General features: G+C 42.2%; 2 protein-coding genes across 6 annotated transcripts in view; one reads left to right on the forward strand and one right to left on the reverse strand.

The window, feature by feature from the left end:
• afap1l1a (actin filament associated protein 1-like 1a) overlaps nt 1-13,859 on the forward strand; it is a 28,448-nt gene extending 14,589 nt beyond the window's left edge. For 3 of the 4 annotated variants that reach the window (XM_037780941.1, XM_037780944.1, XM_037780943.1), the window contains exons 2-19: nt 3,253-3,378; nt 3,522-3,605; nt 3,717-3,796; nt 4,210-4,348; nt 4,488-4,583; nt 4,678-4,892; nt 5,006-5,185; nt 5,890-5,973; nt 6,598-6,673; nt 6,928-7,047; nt 7,149-7,360; nt 7,498-7,643; nt 7,760-7,832; nt 8,354-8,468; nt 10,446-10,613; nt 11,443-11,618; nt 11,712-11,837; nt 12,897-13,859. In XM_037780941.1, coding sequence (XP_037636869.1) covers nt 3,253-3,378; nt 3,522-3,605; nt 3,717-3,796; nt 4,210-4,348; nt 4,488-4,583; nt 4,678-4,892; nt 5,006-5,185; nt 5,890-5,973; nt 6,598-6,673; nt 6,928-7,047; nt 7,149-7,360; nt 7,498-7,643; nt 7,760-7,832; nt 8,354-8,468; nt 10,446-10,613; nt 11,443-11,618; nt 11,712-11,837; nt 12,897-12,923 — 2,243 coding nt within the window. In that variant the 3' untranslated portion in view covers nt 12,924-13,859. The remainder of the gene's footprint in view (nt 1-3,252; nt 3,379-3,521; nt 3,606-3,716; nt 3,797-4,209; nt 4,349-4,487; nt 4,584-4,677; nt 4,893-5,005; nt 5,186-5,889; nt 5,974-6,597; nt 6,674-6,927; nt 7,048-7,148; nt 7,361-7,497; nt 7,644-7,759; nt 7,833-8,353; nt 8,469-10,445; nt 10,614-11,442; nt 11,619-11,711; nt 11,838-12,896) is intronic. The other variant, XM_037780942.1, reaches the window with a different exon arrangement.
• Nucleotides 13,860-13,929: 70 nt separating this feature from the next.
• Nucleotides 13,930-21,283, reverse strand: LOC119494802 (gamma-aminobutyric acid type A receptor subunit pi). 2 transcript variants are annotated; one of them, XM_037780946.1, is made up of 10 exons: nt 20,985-21,283; nt 19,842-19,919; nt 19,571-19,683; nt 19,408-19,475; nt 18,135-18,352; nt 16,772-16,854; nt 16,412-16,549; nt 16,144-16,296; nt 15,342-15,535; nt 13,930-14,722 (listed from the first exon to the last, which is right to left on the reverse strand). In XM_037780946.1, exons 2-10 carry the CDS (start codon nt 19,889-19,891, stop codon nt 14,387-14,389), a joined length of 1,353 nt encoding a protein of 450 aa, XP_037636874.1. In that variant the 5' UTR covers nt 19,892-19,919; nt 20,985-21,283; the 3' UTR covers nt 13,930-14,386. The 2 variants fall into 2 exon arrangements, with proteins under 2 accessions (XP_037636874.1, XP_037636875.1); XM_037780947.1 differs by lacking the exon at nt 20,985-21,283 and having other exon boundaries at nt 19,842-20,367.
• Between the last annotated feature and the right edge of the window lie 539 nt (nt 21,284-21,822).

Raw genomic sequence — 21,822 nt, forward strand, 5'->3', positions numbered from 1 at the left:
CTCCTCAAATGTTTTCAGAAACATCTTGTAGTGTACTGTTTAGCTGTAAAATGAGAACGTTTGTGACCTGGCAGCCATGTTATGATAAGTTGAGGAAATACCAAGCACCGCCCACCAGCCGGAACACAGCCAATAGGAACGCTCTCTCTGAAATTGCCTGTGATTGGCTAAAGTCTTCCGTCACGGGCTCGATTTTTTTAAAGCCTGAAAACAGAGCCAAGAGGAGGTGCAGAAGTCTAGTTTTCTCTCAGAACACTTAAATTACAATGTGCTGAAAGGAAATTATAGAATTTTTGCCCAATGATGCCAAAAAATGTCTGCCTACTGTAGCTTTAAACATAAAAAGTTTTGCATTTTGCGATAAAAGCAACACATTTTTCACAGATGTAGGTTCATATAGCATGAAAAGATATAGATATCGGGGCACTTCACATTTGGCCCCTGATGGCCGTGGCCATTAGCGCCAAATAGGTGCTAAATAATCCAAAATGTTGCAGAAATCAGATTTTAGGACTCTTGATGATTTCTTGATGATGAAGGTGTGTTCAAGCTGATTAGATCAGATGTCAGAAGATCACATGGACATGGTTTTATTCCCATTATTTTTTTTAAGGGTGCATTTTAAAATCTTTTAACCTTTTAAAATCTGTTTTCTGCAACATTTTTGAAATATTTAGCGCCTATCTGGCAGCCGTTTTGAAAAATGCCCTCAGGGGCCAAATTTGCAGCGCCCCGATATCTATATCTTTTCATAACCTATAAACCTACATCTGTGCCAGATGTGTTGCTTTTATTGCAAAATGCACATTTGTTATTGTTGTATTATTATTATAATTTCAGTTTAGCTGCCACACTATAATAAAGCATTATTATCTTATGACAGCTTGTGTGTACTGTGGTTTCCCTCAGGTGCTAGGCTCACCATCTGTTTTATCTGGCTTTTAAAGACATCAAAGACACACATCATACTCACACACACACACAGATTTAAAGGATCATGTGCTGTTTTAGATGTGTGAGCAGTGTGATGTTGATTATAAAGGCAAGGCTGAGGATTTAAGGGTGGTCTTATGCGGCTCACATGCCAAATACTACGTAGTAATTCCTCTTTCCTCATTTTGGCACAAGCGGAATAACGCTGTAATCGTCAAATGGGATAATAAGCTTCTTAGAGCGCCAATCCAACTGAAATAGCTTTATGAGTGTTTTGACCTACTTCAACGCCAACTCCTTGAAAGCAACGCCTCGATTTCTTGAGTTATATTCGAATTAATGCTGACTGGTGTGAATTTCAGTTTCTCTCTGAGTCATGCTGTGGATGAGGTTCGGTCTTCCACTAGGTTAGGGGAAGCCCGGTGGTGCGCTAGAGCCAGAATCGAAACAGCTGGACCTTCTGGCAGAGAGACAGCACGCTCGCCAGGCCAAAACATCCCTCGAGTTTCCTCTCCTTCGCAGACCCCCACTTCCTTATTTCCCTTGGGTGAATCAGATCTTAATGAGGACACATTCCAGGTCCCTGCGTGAATTAATTCCTCATGCCCACTTCTCGGAGTGCAAGCATGCCTTTTTATTACAATAGGAGGAAACCGCACTAGTAAAGAAGTGCTTGAGCAGATGCAGCAGGCAAACACACACCTACGGCCTTGACAGGGCATTGTGAGGCCCATAGGAAGACCCACCTCAGGAAAGTATGTCTGTCTTTAAGGAGTGGGAGCAGTCATGTAGTCATGTAGAACACACATCATTTACAAACACAAAGACATTCTACTTGTCAGTGGTGATTACATACAAGATTGCTGTGTCAGATTAAGACATTCAAGAGTCCAACTTTCTGCCTAAACTCATTAATATGCTCCTCAAACTGGCACATTCACGCAAAAGGCTGGCTTGTTGCACCAAAGTTCCCTTTTAACACGCCCCACTAAACACACATCATACAACCTGTGTGTTTTACATTTTTGTGTGCATGTCTATATGTGTATATTTTGTGTTTTGTTTACTTGTTGTCATACGACCGCCCGACGAACAAAAGACTTTTCTGGCTCAGCGGCTGTCCCGTGGCTGACCCCAGCGAGATGCACGGTTCAGCAGGTCCGATGTGGTTGGACTGTGAAAATGAGGCAGGAGGTGGGGGTGGGGGAGTGAGTGAAAGAGATGGAGGGAGTGGAGGGGAGACAGACAAGTGTGCCAGCAGTGACTCAGCCAGTTGTCAGGTTTTACTGCAGGGGATTTTCAGGATTATAGAGGTAGAGAAATGCGTTTTAGGGTACAACAAAACAGCTAAAGAATACAAAAGAAGCTAGAAGTCGGCTTTATTGGTGACATTTGCTTGTGTCTGGCAGAGAATCAGATAAAGGAGGAATCCAAATACACACATCAGCAGCAGGTTGCGGACCTGTTCTCAGGATGTCCAGCAGCTGGAGGGGGGGGGGGAGACGGTTTATTTAAGTTCTGCTCTGAAAACAGGGAGGGAGTGGACCAGATCAACACATGATGTGGATCATATATTCCTATAAGAGAGTCCTCAATGTGTTACAGAACTGGGAGAGCCTTGTTAAGAATGTGTATCGCAGGAGGTCTGTCTGTCTGAGCCAGCTTTTGTGAGTCCAAATCCCTCCCCTGTTTGATAAAGATCAGGTGCCACGAGGCTTTCTGCTTGCTGGCACATTTGGCTCACTCTGGAGCTCTTTATAAAGTGGTTATTCTTGTCAGAATCTCATATTTCTGCCAACATCTGTACAGTCTTTGCAGCACATTTAATTTAGCATTGAAGTTTGGGTTTGTGCCCATCAGTCTGTGAGGCCGGCAACATTTCGGAGTTGCTGCAGAAAGACAACACTGGTTTTCTTGGCTCCTCGTGCAGGATGTTCTGTTGTTATTCTGTGTTAGATTTGTTATTTTTGGTCGCTTCACTTCCACTTTTTTGTCTGGGTTAATGAGCAATTCCCAAATGTTTCATGTCTCTCCAGCCTTTTGTCGTTGTTTAGACTGGCTAGTAACAGAGAGGAGGAGGAGGAGGAGGAGAGGAGGGAGACTGTGTGATAAGGCAGCAGATTGATATTGATAAACTGTGAAGCAAAGTGACAGAGAACGAAAGAAAGACACGGGGAAAGGAAAGCAGAAAGAGGCTCTTTGACATGCACCCCTTTGGTTTGTTTGGACGTGTCAGTCTGACCTTTGCCCTCTCTGCTGATACACTGAACCCCCTTCTGACCTTTGCCCCCCCCCCCCCCCCCCCCCCCCTCTGTGCAGCGATGGAGGTGTTGGTGAGTGAGCTGGGCGTCCTGCTGAAGATGCTCGACCAGGAGAACCTCAGCTCGTCCACGCAGGAGAAGAAGACCTCCGTGTGGAACCTCCTGCAGCAGATACAGCCGTCAGGTTAGTGAGAGGAGGAAAGACTCTCTAAGTCTGTGTCTTACTTCGTTTTTATTCTCTTGTTTTATCTGTCAAAAGGTTTTTTTTACACATAATAAAAATGTGCAATAAACTTGACATTTTAAAGTGTCTTTCCTTACCTCCAGTTTCAGGAACAGACTACATCTACATGAACTCAGCAGTGTACAGAAATGGCACCAGCTTCGTAGAGTCCCTCTTTGAGACATTTGGTGAGTGTGAGCTCCAACATGGTGCTGTAAAATGTGCACCTATCGATTTATATGAGCTGCAAAATATCATGTTCTCTTATAAATGTGACTTTAAATGTACGTCTCTTACAGACTGTGAGCTTGGAGACCTAAAGGATGTTACAGATGATGTGAAAGAAGACAAGAACATACCAACTGAAACTTTAAAACAGGCAAGTAGCCTAACTTGCCTAACTTATCTAACTTACTCCTTTCCATAAATATCAATTACATGTGACACTGAAGTGTGTAGGATGTGTGTTGTTGTATGTATGCTGTCCATCTTTTCAACAATCACCATCCCAATTCAACTTTGCAGAGGACTATTACACCTCTAAATGACTTGTGGAGGAAAAAGCAAAGAAAAACAGAGATTGTATTCCATGTAGTGGGGGTTTCCCATGCACTCATGCTCATCACTCTGCAAGCTGTTGGAAGATTTAGGGACCCGCCCCACAGCCCAAGTGTCTAATTTATGGATATCAGTTTGAGGGTTTTACTCTGTATCTCTTTGATGATGTCTGTGAAAAAAAGATTTCATGGTTATGAGGGAAATTTGAGAGTTGTGTTTGTGTGTTTCCCTCAGCAGAGCTGTACAGACTCCCCAGCCCCGCACTCGGCTGACTCTCCTCCTCCTCTTCCCACAACGCCTCCTCCCGAGGAGTATTATGAGGAGGCTGTGCCCCTCAGCCCTGGCAAGTTGCCCGAGTACATCATCACACGAGGTCAGCATCTTCCCGCCTCGGTTGAACTCAGTGATCTCAGTGTCATTTGGCTGTAAAAACCTCTAAGTCAATAATTACAAAGTAAAGTGCATGATGGAACATAAGGAGTAATTAGGGATGTTTTCCTTTGCATTTTCAGTCAGGCCTAGCCCTCCCAACTCTATAGAGGATGGGTATGAAGATGCTGAAAACAACTACCCCACTACCTGCGTAAACACACACCGCAAAAACTCATGTGAGTTGAAAACAAAGTTACCCCCAAAATTAACAATATTACATGATAAAAACTGCCTCTTTTACAACGAATTGTATCTTCACTCTCCTTGCAGACAACGACTCTGACGCTCTGAGCAGTTCCTACGAGTCCTATGAGGAGGATGAGGAAGAGAGGAGCCCTGGCGTCCAACTCACTCATCAATGGCCCTCAGATGAGAGCTCCATGCCTCCTGCCAGGGACTGTCGCATCTGCGCCTTCCTGCTGCGCAAGAAACGTTTCGGCCAGTGGGCGAAACAGCTCACTGTCATACGGGAGAACAGACTACAGGTGAGACGTTGTGCATTCAATTAAATCTTCAGGAAAGCATGCATTCAGGGATACATACACAATCTCTTCTTCTCTTCTTGAACCTCCTATTCTATGTGTTCACCTTTCTGCAGTGCTATAAGAGTTCTAAGGACACGTGCCCCTATGTGGATCTTCTGCTGCCCCAGTGCACTGTGGTCTACGCACCCAAAGACAGCAAGAGGAAGCACCATGAACTCCGTTTCACCTTACCTAATGGAGATGCACTGGTGCTGGCGGTACAAAGCAAGGAGCAGGCCCACAGATGGCTCAGGGTGAGCTACACTTTGAAATGATATCAGAATCCGGTTTATTTCAGTTACTTAAATTTCAGTTTAAGTATATACACACATGGAATTTGACTCTGGTTTTATGCAGCTCTCTCAATGTACTTACACAGAATAGAAATAACAGCTAGGAACAACAATGACCAACAATAAAAAAGAATACAATAATAAAAATAAAATGTCTATATACAAGTCAAGTGTTCTGGAAGTTGTAAACAATACAAATAGTGCAAAGAAATAAATACTGGATGGATATACATGGACTGGATGATTATGTACAGTATGTATTATGAAGATGTCCGCATGTACAGTGAGTAGGATTTATATTTACAGTGACAGGTATGTACATATTACAATATGTACATAAAGTGACAGATGATATGTACATATTACAAAAAAATGTGCATTAAAGACTGCAAATTATAATCTAAAAAAATGCATTAAATACTGTAAATTATAATCTAAAAATGTGCACTAAAGATTGTAAATTATAATCTATAATAGCAACAGCGGATATTTGGTGTTAGTGTGTTAATATTCATATACATATGCATGCATGCAGGAATACAGGCCGTTAACACAGCCATCAATCTCGTTGACAATCACTGCAAGTGGGTTTGACGGCGTGGAAAAACAAACCTCAAAAGGAAGCATTCAGTCGAGAGTGACACGTGTAAAATATCCCCCCACAGGTTGTCAGAGAGGTGAGCGGTCAGAGCGCGGGGCCTGAGGAATCTGCGTCTCCCGTCATTCCAAGAAAAACTGAACTTGACAAGGTAAGTGCAGGAGAGAGGATTTTTGTGCCGGCACGCCCCCGTCGTGTTTTTTTTTTTTTTTTATCCCCGAGACATAATTCATCTTTACAGCTGAGGTGAGGAAAAGTTGGTGGCAAGCAGCAATTGTGTTGTCACCATCAATTTTCCTAAAGAATTGCCTGGCTCGACACGGCACACGGTGATACCTGTGTTTGGCTTAAAGAACAAAGAGGGGATGTGTAGCGTAATTTGGTGTTAAGACATGCAATTTTGTGGTGGTGGTGAGTCAGTATTGGAGCAGGCACGTCCTCTTTAAAGTGTACCAACCTGTCAGAACATAAACTGCAAAAGACCCTGTCATGAATGAAAGCACAGGATGAAGAGAGAGGAGCCACTTTAGAGTTGGTAGGAGAAAAGGCAGAGGATAAGTCTGTTTGTCTCATTGTGTCATTATGTGAGAGAATGAAATAATCCAGAGGCAGATACATATGTTAACTTGTTAAAGAATTGTCTCAATTCTAGTTGACTAGCTTTTTATTAAGACAAGTGTAGAAGATCTAGATCCTGGCGCACAGACAGATCCTGTGTAGGACTTGGACTCTGCTATTGGAAGTCTAAACCTGTGTTTGTGTGCTTCTTCCTCAGAGGTTATCCGCAGAGAGGAACACATCCGATTCAGACAGTGTGGGTGTGTCAGCTGTTGAGATCTGCAGAGAGAATGGTGAGACAGACATACACAGCCTCAAATCAATACAGCAGTTTGACAAAAAAAAGTACTAGCTTTTTTTCCAACTGCATCTATCTCACCTCATCAGCAAATGAGTTTGTCCAGTTGTCACGTAATTTAATTTCCATAATGTAGTGAAATGTATTTTGTCACTTTTTTTGCAGATCTTAAATTAAATACAGTTTCCACATGCCAAAGATCCATTTGGACAAAAAAGCAACTGTTTAATCCTTCCATTTTTGATGCAGGCAAGGTGAAACGGGGGGCTTTCGCTGCGGGCCGTAAAATCACACGCATCATCAGCTTCTCTAAGAAGAAGCCCCCTCGGCCAGGAGATACCCGGACATCCTACAGCGACCCTCGACAAGGTCAGACCCCAGCTCAGTTAATCTTTAGATCTCCTTAGATCTTTAGACTCTTAGATCTCCAAACGCGTCATTTTCCTTCATTTCCCCTCCTCACCCTGCAGGCTACGTGTCAGTGCTGGTGAATCAGGTGTGGCGGGAGCAGTGGTGCTGTGTGTGCAGAGGCTCCCTGCACTTCTACAATGACAAAGGAGACTCTCGGACCTCCCTGCCTTCACTTCCTCTCCACGGCTGCGACGTGCTCCCGGGTCTGGGACCCAAACACCCCTTTGCCTTCCGAATCATACGGAACTGCACAGAGGTGGCTGCTCTGGAGGTGAAATACTAAAGCTGAACCCACAGAGACTTATCACTGCACCCTGCAGTTCCCCTCATTTTAGTGTCTTTCAGCTCATTGTGACTCAATGTTTTGAGTCACTTCAAAATACAAAGCGGTGTCCTGTGTGTTTTTAGGCCAGCAGCTCTGAGGAACTTGGAAGATGGCTCGGCGTCCTCTTGGCAGAGACAGGCTCCGCGACAGATCCGGAGTCACTGCATTACGACTATGTTGACGTGGATACCATCGCTAACATCCGCGACGCTGCGCGGCATTCCTTCCTGTGAGTGACACAGAGAGGGGGGAGGGTTGGAATATTTGGACAAGGTCAAAGCAAGGCCACTGACCGATGCAATGATGTTTAGACCTCACGCTGATTTCATTTTTCTTGGATCCTAGGTGGGTCACATCTTCCAGCAGCACCTACACAGACTCCAGAACATATGATGAGGTCCCTAATGAGGACATGCAGGTGGGATGCATGCGCTCACACACATTTTCCAGTTCAACCCTTAATGCTTTACTTTGATGTGACAAGATTAGAAGCTGCATGTCTGTGTGTGTGCAGCTGTCGGGGACTGTCACTGTCTGAATATGACACTCCATATCAGTCACCAGAGCAGACAGACACTGCTCTGTTACACGCATATCAATGACGGCTTTTTGTAGGCCGGAAAAAAGCAGCATGTGGGCATGGGAGAGGGAAAAAAAAGACCAAACTGGTGACAGGAAGGCAAGAGGTCACGGCAGTTTTACAGCCTGTAAACTTCTTTCTCAACCCCACTGACATGCACTTAAACACACGCCTCTCACCACCTACAGCCACAAACGTACACACCTCAGTGATCTCAAACCAATAAATCTGAAGTTAGGTTATTGCTTATGCTAACGTACAAACTTTGCCGTCTTTTCCCCCCCTCCATCCTCATCCTTCTTTGTGCATCCTTCCACATCTGTCATGTCCCCTCCTCCCCCTCTCTCTACTCCACCCAGTCAGTGGAGAACCGCAGGCAGCAGTCTGGGAATCAAGGGAAGCGGCGCTCAAGTTTCTCCAGCAGCGACTCTGACAGAACCAAGCCGTTAGTCTCCCTCAAACGAACAGGCTCAAGTAAGTGTGTTTAGTTGGTTTTTCCAAAGTAACATTGATTGATTGGAATCTTAATTTATGCAGTGGAAGCTCACGGAGAGGAAGTTCTCAGTTGCAGGAGTGCCCTGTTTAGCAAGGACAAGGTTATCAAGTAAAACATTCACATTCAATCGGTGTTTCAACGATAGAGACAAACTGTGAGAAACATATTAGTGTGCCAAGCCCAAGAGCATTCTGAAGGTTATTCTACTTGTAAGGAGCAGATAATCTAAAAGCTGATTTCCCCAGGATGGTAGTAATGAATTGAATGGCACTGTGGGGTCAGCAGATTCGTGCAGATAAACTACATCACCGCATTTAAAGGGGAACCTCAATGATTTCACACACCAAAGACTTGTTTACAGGTCTTGGGGAGTATAACTGCATAGGTGAAAAAGTTGTATAAAGCCAGCCTCCAGACGATTTATTAACACAAAGTCTGATGAATTAATTAAAACAGAAGTGAGCTTACCAGAACTCTGTGGCCCGCTCCTCATTTCTGTTTGAGGGCAGTGGCCAAGCATAACACACCACATCTCCGACAGTTATTAACAGCTAGGCCTAGGTTGAAGAAATGAGGACCCTAAAATTGATCCTTGTGGAAACTCTTTGTTAATGTTGAGAACTTTTGATTGCACACTAAGATTTGTTATGTAAGTCATTTCTGACTGAGCCCATATCTAATTATATAATATAATAGGCACTTCAATGATCTGTACCGTATTAAAGGCATTACGACGCGTCGATAAACAGAGCTGCACAATGTACAGTATCATCTAAACTGTTGACAGTATCATTCACAACCAACCAAAGAGCTGACACAACGGAGCAAATGGGAGTGGAGAGGCGAGTGAAGAGGGTTTATGGACGGAAAGTGAAAAAAGATGATTGAGAGGAGAGAGGAAAAAAGAGGAATATTGAGCCAGATAAAAGCTCACATTTTATGACTGTGTTTGAATTTGTACACCACTGAAAGGATTGTATGAAGAGTGTAAGCTACAGCAGAAGTAGAGCTTTATAATCTAACTCTTTTGTGACACACTACTGTAGTGCCATCTGTATTATTCTTGTTCCCCTTTAAATATGTATAGTATAATGTACAGTTGGACCAGAGATGCTTTTGTATCTTTTCAGCTTTACTTCCCTCTCTGCTTTCCATCTGCCTCTCTCAAAAATATAAAAAATGTTTTTAATAAAAATAAGGGTAGCAGCCTGCTGCTCTTCAGGGGAAACAAGAATAATGCAGATGGCACCTCTTAATAGAGTTGTGTGTCACACAGGAGTTAGATTGCAAAGCTCCAGCTCTTCATGCAATCCTTTCAGCGGTGTACAAATTCACAGGCAGTCATAAAACTTGAGCTTTTATCTCTGGCTCAATATTCCCCTTTTTCCTCCCTGCTCTCAATCATCTTCTCACTTTCTGTCCATAATCTCTTCCCTCTTCGTTGGCCTCTCCCATTTGCTCCGTTGTGTCAGTTGGCCTCTGTCATACAAATAAAGGAGATTAGCGATGAACGTGATATCGCCGTGGTCGGCCGTGGTCGGCCGTCTCGGCGCTGTTTCACAGGCCTTCACTGTGACGTTCTGACACTTCAAAGAGCCAGCGCTCTGCGTGGCTGAGAGCTTCAGGATGTAACCTGAGATTTATTGGACACTCACATTAGATCCGCCGTCTTGCCTCCTGACCTCTCCCTCTGCCGGAGTGTGTGTTTATCTTTAATTCATGCATCGTATCTTTGTTTCCTCCCAAAATTCTTCGTTTGAATTATGAAAAAGGTCAAATTTGTGTGCTACGCTTTCATGTGAGTTGTAAATGTGGCGTCATACTCCTCAGGCGGGGGAGCGTGACATTAATAAGGACAGGCAGACAGATCACCGTGAGATGTTTTGTCTCCTTCCCATAACCCCTGCACATTTGACCCCACCTCACCTTTGCTCTCGTCTGACATCTCCACCCAGACGCCAACCAGTATGGAAGGTATGGGAAAACACGAGCTGAGGAGGATGCCAAGCGTTACCTGAAAGAGAAAGAGGAGATGGAGAGAGAGAGGGATGGGATACGAAATGCACTCGTGACCCTCCGAAAGGAGAAGAGCGAGCTGAAGGAGGAGCTGAAGACAGCCTCTGGTAAGGAGATACAAAGGAAAGCACACAGCAGATGTAGTCTCAAAATCAACAGCATAGCTAGAACATACATCTACTGTATGTACCTTGATTATCGTAAGGATGGAGAGACACATAGAGGCTTCCTAAGCAAAAGTATTAGCATATTTTGCTAGCTGGATGGTTGAGTATTTGTCGGCACATTCTGTATCCCCGCTCTGTATCTGACCCTGACCTCTGACCTCCATTATTAGAGGGCCGTGTGAGAAGACATTTGCCCTACAGGCATAAATAAAACATCTAATTGCTTTTATTATAAAAACCAAAAAACACGGTTATGAAAATTCCTTCTGAATGTAATTCATTTCCTGTAGTTTCACTGAGTAGTATGCTGCCAGCAGTGGTGGAAGAGTAAAAGTAGCAAACCAGATTGTAAACATTCCATTTCAAGGAAAAGTACAAATGTAGTAGCAGAAAAGTGAATCACAAGTACTCATTAGGCATCACAATGGCTCCTGCCACTATTATATTAGTATATAGTATATTATTGGATACATTTTACTGCTTTTGTGTAGTTTAATGTACAATAATGCATCACAATTTATAAACTCCTCACAGGTTTTCTATATAAAATTTAGATTTGAGTAGTAAATAGACCTATCTATAGCTGTAGGAGAGTAGAAAGTACAGTAGTTACTTCTGCAGTAGTCAAGTATTCCAAAACTGTACTTACAGTAGGTACAGTACTTGAGTAAAATTAGTTTTTAGAGTCTTAACACCATCTAAAAGAACATGAAAATACAAAATCTACTTTTCTAATCCTTGTTTATCTCGTTGTGTTTCTGTGGAGCAGAGAGGAGGACGTCCTCCCTGAACAAGCGTGTGTCCCAGCTAGAGGACGCCTGTCGAGTTAAAGAGGCGGAGCGGGTGGACCTGGAGCTCCGGCTGACTCTGGTCCAAGAAAACCTCAAGAAGAGTCAGGCCGGTGGAGCGCTGGGTGCACCTGTTGAGGCTAAGCCCCCAGTTAAGGTGCTGCTTTATGTGGAAAGACGCACAAACACATGTTTACATGCACACATTATTTATTCATTTACTAATCCTTTACTTTTTCTTTTTGTGCAGTCCTCCAAAAAAAAGAGCCAGAATATCTACAGCGAGTCTCTACCTGTAAACTGTGCCTCAGAGATGCGTCGGAGACCTCCGTCTGTGTATGCTTCCTGTACAGGAACCGTCATGCAGAAGGCAAAGGTAACTCTCATCTGACTCACTTCCTGAACATTTCTTCAGCATGTCGTTATGGAGAGATTTATGTCTCAGGCTTCACAGGGGGCTGATGGGATCACAGCAACATGTGTCATCATCTAATGGCTTTACACAGCTCACACATAAATCGAGAGACTGTCTGCGTGAGTTCACACAGTCACTTGATCAATGACATTCTGTCATTGCATGTGGATGTTTGTATCAATTTGCTCAGCTACTTCTGCTTTCACAATATTTCTACCTAAATGATACCACCGGGTCTGGGCGATTAAGCCAACGAGTATAATATGCACGCAATATTTTTCTTGGAGATAACCAACTACATAGATTTGCATTGTTGTCACTACCACAGATGTTTTTTAATGCACCTTTACTTGATTTACTTTGAAGCACAGATGTAAAAGAAGCCGCTATGGTACACTACTGTGGACCACCAAGATATAAATTGTCAAGAATAATTGTCTTAAGAAGTTAGTAGCATTGTGTTTTGGATTTTGAGAAAATTATTGAATGTGCATAGAAAAAAAGTGTGTGTTGATGAAGAAGATGAAGCTGCAAAAAAAAGTTTAATAGATGTGTTCCATCATGATATGAATTTTTCTTGAAGATTTTAGTGACAATAATAGTACAGCCATTCAGCCATAACCTAAATTATTTAGCCACTTAATTTGCATTTCATTTTTATTTTGTTTAAAAAAACATTTATAAAAACTCAATTATATATATATAATTGTAATATATAAATATAAATGTGTATATATTAATTATAAAGCTGGATAGTCTAACTTATTGCTCCAATTATGACAAATATTTTTGTGAAGCCATTTACAACTATCAAGATATGTCTCTTTTTTTTGTTTGTATGCACATTTCTTTATTACATGACAGTAGCATAACTGAGATTATTGTTTAAGTATGTGCTATTTATTTTTGTGTAGTTTATCACTTTTGCGTTTCACCTGCAACAATTTGCAATTCATGTCTTGGAATAATGACCTTATTTTTTTCGTTAGGAAATCACTTACATATGTTCCACCTTTACAGGAATGGGAGTCAAAGAAAGCAGCCTAAGAGCAGCATCGTGGAGGAGACTGGAGAAAGAATGAATGGTGACTATTGTGACATTCAATCCTACTAAGGATAACAACTTTCCATCACATCCCAAAGCACAGACTTTTACTGAGGAATTAAACTGTAACGAAAGAAATCGGCCACCAGGTGGAGGTACATCTCACTGAATATTTACTCTTCCTAAAAGGACTTTTCCAAATGTGAGGAATCCAAGAACTGCTCACAGTCTGTATCCAAGTATTTCAATTGTCTTTTGGTGACAAATGTGGCAAACAGGAAAGCGAAGAGAGTTTATGAAAGAAAGACACAAGAGAAGTGTATTGAAAAGCACAGTTTAGTGCAGAGCGTTGTGATGGAAAGGCAATACCGGTGTTGCATATGGTGAAATGTTTAATTGTTAAGGTGCCATGTGAGAAATGTGACATGTTTGGAAAATCAGAAGATGGAGGCAGTTTAAGCCGCAATGTGCCTTTTATATAATGTTTTTTTTTTTTTATCTGCCTGTACAGAGTGAGCCATGACTACTGTTTTGTATGTTTTATACTTTTATACTGTTCATTTCTTATCATCATCATAAGACATACCTATCAGAGATATTTTGCCATGTTATGTGCCATGGAGTTACTGCACTTATTAGCTTCTCCTCTCAGGTTGAAGCTGTGCTATATACAGCAAAACCATCTGCTGAATAATCCTACACTTGACCCTCTTCGGCACACATTCAAAACCAGTTAAATACTCCTTCTGGAGATTATTGAGTGACTAACTAACAAAGTGGTGCTATTCCGCAATACAAACCAATGTTTTTTCTTGAGTGGGAAAATCCCCACTATTTGTCATTTTAACAACCTTTTCTGCTGAACCTGTGGTTGACTTTTTGCACTTTACTGTTCTCCTACCTGGATATGGGAATAATAAATGTGTCTTATTCTCAAACATGTGTATCATTTGTTATAATACAGACCTACAATGCATTCTCAGTGACTGATTTATTATTTTAATTTGACATGTGAAGTAAATATACAGTATATGGTCTCATACAAACAATGTATGAAAGTCAAAACAAGAAAAAAAAGACACATCTACATCAGTCACTTAATGAAGGCAATTCAATGCATCGCAGTGATGCAGTTCAGGCAGCCTATTGTTTATAACTCATCCTCATTTGTTCTATGGAATTACCAGTAAATAGACAGATACAGACTTTGTATTGTCACTTGTACATATTAATATGTTTGTAGCCATCCATTCGTACATGATCAATAATAGTGTGATGCAAAGAAGAATTTCTGGCTCCTAACTAGACTGCTTTTCATCACTTTGTAGCCCTATCTGTCAGACAAAAAGGTTGTATAATCAGTTTAGATCCAGGCAGTGGCAACTGGTATATTGGGTCTCAAATGAGGAGGTAGAGCAGCTTCAAGGATGGTGAAATTAACGATGCAGCAGCTTGAAAGCAGCACTCAGACGAAGAGATAGTAAAGCCAGTAGAGGATATTGACAAACAGGAATGCCGTGGGGAAAACGGTGCGAGCGTGCCGATCAATGTTGTGCGGGTTTTCCACAATGAAGACGGATGTTGCCCGGCGGTATGCATCCTTCATCGAGGACAGGCTGCAGCCTTGTTCTCCTGACACCTTCTCTTTTGAGCCCGTATTGTTTCTAGTGTCACTGTTCGCTGACAGCTCCTTGGGCTCCTCCACAATGGAGTCGACCTCCACAGACTGGTTCGGTTGGGTGGACCTGACGATGGGGATGGCGCTGTTCCCGTTGCATTCACTGAACTCCCTCAGAAGCTCCTGATAGATATACAGATAGATAAACAATTACAATGCTTTCATTATCTAACTGCTTTAAAGAGGACCTATTATACTCATTTTCAGGTGCATACTTGTATTTAAGGTTTCTACTAGAACATGTTTACATCCTTTAAAGTAAAAAAAAACGCTTTACTTTTCTTATACCAGCTGTGCTGCAGCACAACTTTGCACCCTCTGTCTGAAACGCTCTGTTTCAGCGAAAAGCCCAGTCTGCTCTGATTGGTCAGCTGGCCACTCTGTTCTGATTGGTCAACCGAACCAAACTCTTCAGACTCCGCTCCAGCTCCGCTCTGACTAACTTTGTTTGAGGGCGTGCCAAACTAGCCGCCAGGCAGGTGTTACGCAAATGTGTTACTTGGTGACATCACCACGTTACAGAAGAAAAGGCGGGACTTCAAGCAAGGCGTTTCGGGCAGTTCAGGAGCAGTGTTTCTGTGGGGGAGAGTAACTCCCTTTGGCGAGGACTTTCTAACTTTGCAGACCTTTTACATGCACAAAAACTATATAACACGCTAAAGGATAGCAAAAAAGCACAAAAGCATAATAGGTCCTCTTTAAATTTGTTCACTTCATATTAAAATGTGAACATTTCCCTCACCCTGTGTAAATCCTCTATGGTCTGGTTCTGCATGGTGTAGAAGTGGGCACAGGCGTACTCCACCAGCGCACCAAAGATGAAGGTGAAGCAGATTCCCAGGTAAACATCTATGGCCTTGATGAAGCAGTTGGCGTTGGGGAGGGAAGTGCGGGCGCCCATCATCAGCGTGGTCATTGTCAGGACTGTTGTCACTCCTGGAAAACACATCACAGTGTTGTTGTTTTAATCCATGTATTGATAATCATAATTGCTTTTTCTTTGCTTTTGTTGTTGCCCTTTCATCTAATTGGGTACTGGTGTTGGTAAACCATACAAGGCTCAAATCATGTGTTGAACTGGTGGTGATGTATTGATATTTATACTCTCATAAATGCAGCAGGACAGTTATAATGCATTGCTGATCTTGATGCAATCAACTGCATTGTTTACAGCTGATTTCTTCATTTTGATAATCAGTTGACGTAAGACTGCAGGAGTTACTAAGGTGAGGATCTTCATATTTTTTACAAATTAAAAATGTGCTTTATTTGAGCTCTAACCACTATAAAAAAAATCCAATTTTATAGTGTTTTTTTTTTACTTTTTGAAATGATTTGGTAGTATAGTAATGGTTAAGCCAGCAATTGGATTTGTTTTCAGTGTAGACAATGTATCAGTATCTGTCTGACCATAATAAAGTATGTGAGTTAGTATGTTATAGGTCATACATAAGGTCATAATAATCCAAATGGATGCACTCAAATGCACCAACGTCACAATATTTTGACCTATAGTGAAATGCAGTAAGTGATGTGGAACTGACCAATACAGGTCCTGGCTGGGACGGAGGACTGGCTGATCCAGAAAGAGACCCAGGAGAGGACCACCAGCAGAATGGACGGAACGTACGTCTCCAGGATGAAGAACAGCACGTTTCTACGCAGCGCGAAATGCAACACCAGCTTGGGGTACTGTCCTGTGTGAAGAGACACAAAAAAGACACGGCTTTTAAAGATGATGTATTGCATTTGTGCTCTCATATATAAGTCCACATGTAAGGGGGGGATTCTGGGAGTTGAAGTGTCCTATACCTGTCTCATACACGGCCATTGACACTGATGTGTAGTAGCTCTCTACGCTGTACTGAGCCAGCCGCAGTATGTCGAGACCCCTCACTGAATCGTTCCCTCTGGTCCAGTAGAACACCACATCCTGCAGGTTGTAGCCCCCTGACCACACACACACACACACACACACACATACACACACACACACAAATTAAGGCTGGATGAATCTGACCTGCTAAAGATAACATTCAGTTATTCAGTTCAGTTTGATACTCGCTACACCGATGGTGATGATGAAAATGGTGATGGGTATGACGAGATGATGGTGATGCATGTCCATCTACACAATTGATGGGGGGGTTGATGAAGTTCACAGGTACTCACAGCTCTCCAGCTGCAGGGTGCACACCTGTCTGTCCATGGGGTACTTGGTCAGGTCCATGTTGCAGGCGATCGTAGCTGTGATGCTGTTGTGTATTCATAGCAAGATCATTAGAAAAGCTCCATCCCAAAACACTGTTACTCCTTTGATAGCCTATACGATCGGTCCCGGCAGTTAAAGAGGACCTATTATGCTTTTTTTCCCCTTTCCTTTAGTGTGTTATGTATGTAGTTATATTGATCATGTAAAAGGTCTGCAAAGTTACAAAGCCCAAAGTCCACGGCAAAGGGTGATACTCTCCCCCACAGAAACACTGCTCCTGAACTGCTCAAACAGAGCATTTCAGACAGGCTGAAAAGAGATGCTGCAGCACAGACGGTATGGGAAAAGTAAAGTTTTTACATTAAAACATGTAAACCTGTTTTAGTAGAAACCCAAAATACAAGTATGCTCCTGAAAATAAGCAAAATAGGTCCTCTTTAATAACCAGTAAGCACAAAGAACGCTCCCCCCGAGCAAAAAATTAAAAAGAACATAGACTTCTATCTGATGTGTCAGATATTTGTGTATCTGACACATTAGCTACGTATAAGTGGCAGACTTGTTGGAATTCAATGACCGTGTCCGAGCATTAGAATTGTTAGAATTACTTATCACAATGCTGGAAATATTGCTAAGAACATATTGTCCCATTTCTGTATACTGCATAGTCATAGCAAAATATGCAAATTACATAAGAAAACAGAGCAACATGGCAGATTTGCTTGACAAATATGGACACATTCATCATGAGTCAGTACAACGTAACTATTTATACAATGTTCCATCAGCTTAATAATCTGATTCCACTCATAGTTATGAATCAAAATGTGTTCCTAATAATAAATAAGGAACGTCCTGCTCAAAACGGCCCCTTCTGTCCTCAATAAAGCGTTCCAGTCATAATAAAGTTCTGTATCAGTGTGACATGACAGATAAGACGTCAGGACACATTTTGACTGTGGCTGCAGGGCACTCTGCAAATTTCCCCTAACACAATCTGAAAAACACAGAAATTCAGTGGCCACACTCCCTCAAGTTATATGACTGAGCGATGATACATATGTTTTTTTTTTTATTTATTTCTCTTTTTAGCAGAGCCCAAGGCCAATTTACGGTTCATTACCACGACAATCATGAAAACAGCATGAAATTTTAAGAAAAATCTCAGTAGATTTCCCTTCCTCTCCTTTCATCTTCCCACATTTTTCTCTAAGTGCCACCCTTTCATATTCTCCTTCTCCAGGTTAGTTTTCTCATACAAGCTTATGTGCAAGAGTATCAAATGTCAGGAAATGTCAAATCAATAAACATAAACCTGTATACCGTAGGGCATAGAGAACAGTTCCATTGCTAAAGATACGTATGAGGCGGTTTTCCACCGTGACGTCATGAAGGAAGGAACGTTTTGAGTCTGGGATGAAGGTGTCAGGGATCCACAGCAGTGACACGAGGCGCCCGTCCACGCTGACGCTCTCGTTACCCGGGAACACCAGCCTGGAGTCACGCCAGCGCTGACGCAGGAAGATGGTGGCAGTGTAGTCCTAGAAAGGTGATGTAAAGAAGATAAAACTTACATTAAAGGTGACCTATTATGCTTATTTTTAGGTGAATACTTGTATTTTGGGCTTCTACTAGAACATGTTAACATTAGGGCTGTCAATCGATTAAAATAGTTAATCAAGATTAATCTCACATTTTTTATCTGTTCAAAATGTATCTTAAAGCGAAATTTGTCAAGTATTTAATACTCTTATCAACATTGGAGTGGGCAAATTGCTTTATGCAAATGTATGTATATATTTATTGTTGGAAATCAATTAACAACACAAAACAATGACAAATATTATCCAGAAACCCTCACAGGTACTGCATTTAGCATAAAACAAATAGGCTCAAATTATAACATGGCAAACTGCAGCCCAACAGGCAACAACAGCTGTCAGTGTGTCAGTGTGCTGACTTGACTATGACTTGCCCCAAACTGCATGTGATTATCATAAAGTGGGCATGTCTGTAAAGTGGAGACTCGTGGGTATTATTTAGCCTCCTTCGTGACAAGCCAGTATAACATGATTGGTATGGATTCCTTAGGTTTTTCTAGTTTCATGTGATGCCAGTATCTTCACTCTGGCTTTAAAACTGAGGCCACTACAACCTAAAAATTGCAAGTTGCGTTAACGTGTTAAATAAATTAGTAGCGTTATTATCATGTTAAATTTGACAGCCCTAGTTTACAAACTCTTCGGACTCTGCTCCAGCTCTGCTCTAACTAGCTTTGTTTGAGGTAATGCCAAACTAGTCGCTACGCAGGTATTATGCAAATGTATTACTTGGTGACATCACCACGTTACAGAAGAAAAGGCAGGAGGCATTTCAGGCAGTTCAGGAACAGTGTTTCTGTGGGGAAGAGTAACTCCCTTTGGCGTGGACTTTGAGCTTTGTAACTTTGCAGACCTCTTACATGCACAAAAAACTATACAACACACTAAAGGAAAGGGAAAAAAGCATAAACGCATCTTTAATTCATTCATTCATTTCTTCAATGACACACTCATCCACCAACTGACACAAAAAAATAGTAGGAAGAGTGGCGTACCATATTGATCTCAGAGATGGCATCGATGCTGGCGATGTCAAGACTCATTCCAATTTCCACAGGACCCTCTAGCAGAGACAGAGACACAGGAAGATTTGGACATAAGTCTGTTTACAGTGTCAAACTCACTAAATGATCAGTCACTTATCAAGCTCATTCCTACCATTGAAATTGGGTCTTAGATAGCGGTTGTATCCTTTCATCAGCTTCTGAATTGTCGGCTGAAGCTGAGAGTCGTTCCATTCTCCCCAGTGGTTGCCAGAATACATACAGCCACTGACAATAAAACAGAGATGGAAAGTGGACCATAAAAGTTGGAGCAGAACAGAAGCTATAAGGAATTGCATTTTCAATCGATATACTGTAAGTAGCAATGTCAGTGTGTTCTTAACCCTGTAAATGAGGGTTTATTTTGTCGCCCTGAGGTCTCTCACCCCAGTGTGAAGGTCAAGCAGAGGGTCAGCGTGTGCAGCTGGGCAAACATTGTGGATCAGCGGGGCAGAGGTCAGCAACTGTGCTCGGGGGAAACGTTACAAACACAAACACAAATCATTCTCCTGTATTTCACGGTATAGCATCGTTTCACCATGCGGTGGCAGCACCTAACCGAGTGTGATCCCTAACCTCAGGGGAAGTCTGCAACATTCATTCTCACCCCTTTGATGTGATAAAACTGTGCCTTCTCCCTATCCTCACACTTGTTAAAACGCGGCGGAAAACTTGTGTCGATCTCCGCCTCCCTGTTACATGAATACATCAGTAGCTGCTTCAGAATACAGAAAGAGATAAAGGCAGTGTCTAGTTAAGGCACCTACCTGCCTTTTCACATGCTTGTTCTTGTGTGTTTCTCGCTGTATAGTCTGTCACCTGCTGATTTATGTGGCTGCCACCTCATGGTTTATTCACAAAGCCCCCTCCTCTTATAACTGATCCTGTCTCTAACTCATCAAGGATTCCCCATTATCCAGTTGTTACTCTCCTTTTCTCCTCCTGCAGATAAATCTCACTGTCAGTAATTGACCTCAGTCCTCATTACATCTTACTTTCATCCAAATAATCACGTTTTTGTATTTACAGCCATTCCCACTACATTGCTCTTCGTCACCAAAGCATTGAATATTCAATGTATTATTTACGCAGCTCTGCCATTATGAGTGATGGTGCATATGTACACTATTGATTTCCTTTCCTAATAGCCGTAATAAAAAAGTTAAAGAGCCACAAAATGCAATTAGGTTGTTTTTCTACACTTGCCAGCTGATGATTAATTCATGCCACCATTTTTTAAAATTGTCATTCATTTTCTTGTTTACCACTTTGAAGCTTAGCCTAAATTATTTGTTCATGCATTCTCCACTCTTCTTTCTCTCATTACTCTTTCAGTCCACACTTCCCCATCACCTCTTTCCCTTCAGCCATTTATCAGCTAACTATACAGAATAATAATATAATTTATCTTTATTTCCTTTCTTTACCTTTATGCATGCACATCCAAATAAATATTAACATTTTTATACTATAAAAAATATCTCTACCTAATTTTTTTTTTGGTCTCATCATGCCTCTCTCTTTCCTACCTGTTTCCGTCTTCTGGTTTCCTTTCTCCACCTCCTCTTTCTCTTTGTTTCCTCCCCCACTCCTCTTCTGTTGTCTTCCTCTGTCCCAAATGTGTGAGTGGCTGAGATTTCTTTCCTTCTTCGCTTAATATTTTGGATGATTATATCCCAATGTTTCCTCCATCTAATACCACAGTTGCTTCTATCATTTGGTCCTGGTTGTGTGTTGCTTGTTTTGTTGTTTGTGCATCTCCCTCTGTCTCCTCTGCACAGCTGTATTCATCCCCCCACAGAGCCTCTGTGCACCCCCTCCCTCCCTCACTCCCTCCCTCTCTCTCCCTCCTCTCCCTTTATGTCGCTCACCCTCTCATTTGCACTGCATCTTTCTTTTTTTCACTGCCCCTCACCTCCACACACACACACATGTACAGTACTCACACGCATCCAGCTTGATCCACTGTATCACTTCTTTTCTTCCCCTCCTCCTCCTCCTCCTCCCACACGTTCTTATTCTTTTGGCCCTTAATCTCTATCTACCTCCCTCTCCTCCAATTTACACTGACACCGCGCCTCCTTCTGGGCTTCAAAGCTCTCCTCTGTCTCATTCCCTCGTGCCCTCTCCCTCCTCACCTCAAACTCTGTTCCCTTGCATCAGTGTCATCATCTGAATTAGTTTCCTCTCAGCTCTGTCTCCTATCTCAACCTTCACTTCGTACAAAATACCCATGTGACTCCCGTATGAGATGAAAAGACCATTTTAAGACTTCTTGTCTCTATATTTGCCTCTGTATTAAACCTCATTGAAAATTCTATCCTCCTTCAGCTTACTCCTCTAACCCTAGCTACAGCAATCAGCAGC

The sequence above is a fragment of the Sebastes umbrosus genome, chromosome 9 (assembly GCF_015220745.1).
Source record: "Sebastes umbrosus isolate fSebUmb1 chromosome 9, fSebUmb1.pri, whole genome shotgun sequence".
Taxonomy (NCBI): domain Eukaryota; kingdom Metazoa; phylum Chordata; class Actinopteri; order Perciformes; family Sebastidae; genus Sebastes; species Sebastes umbrosus.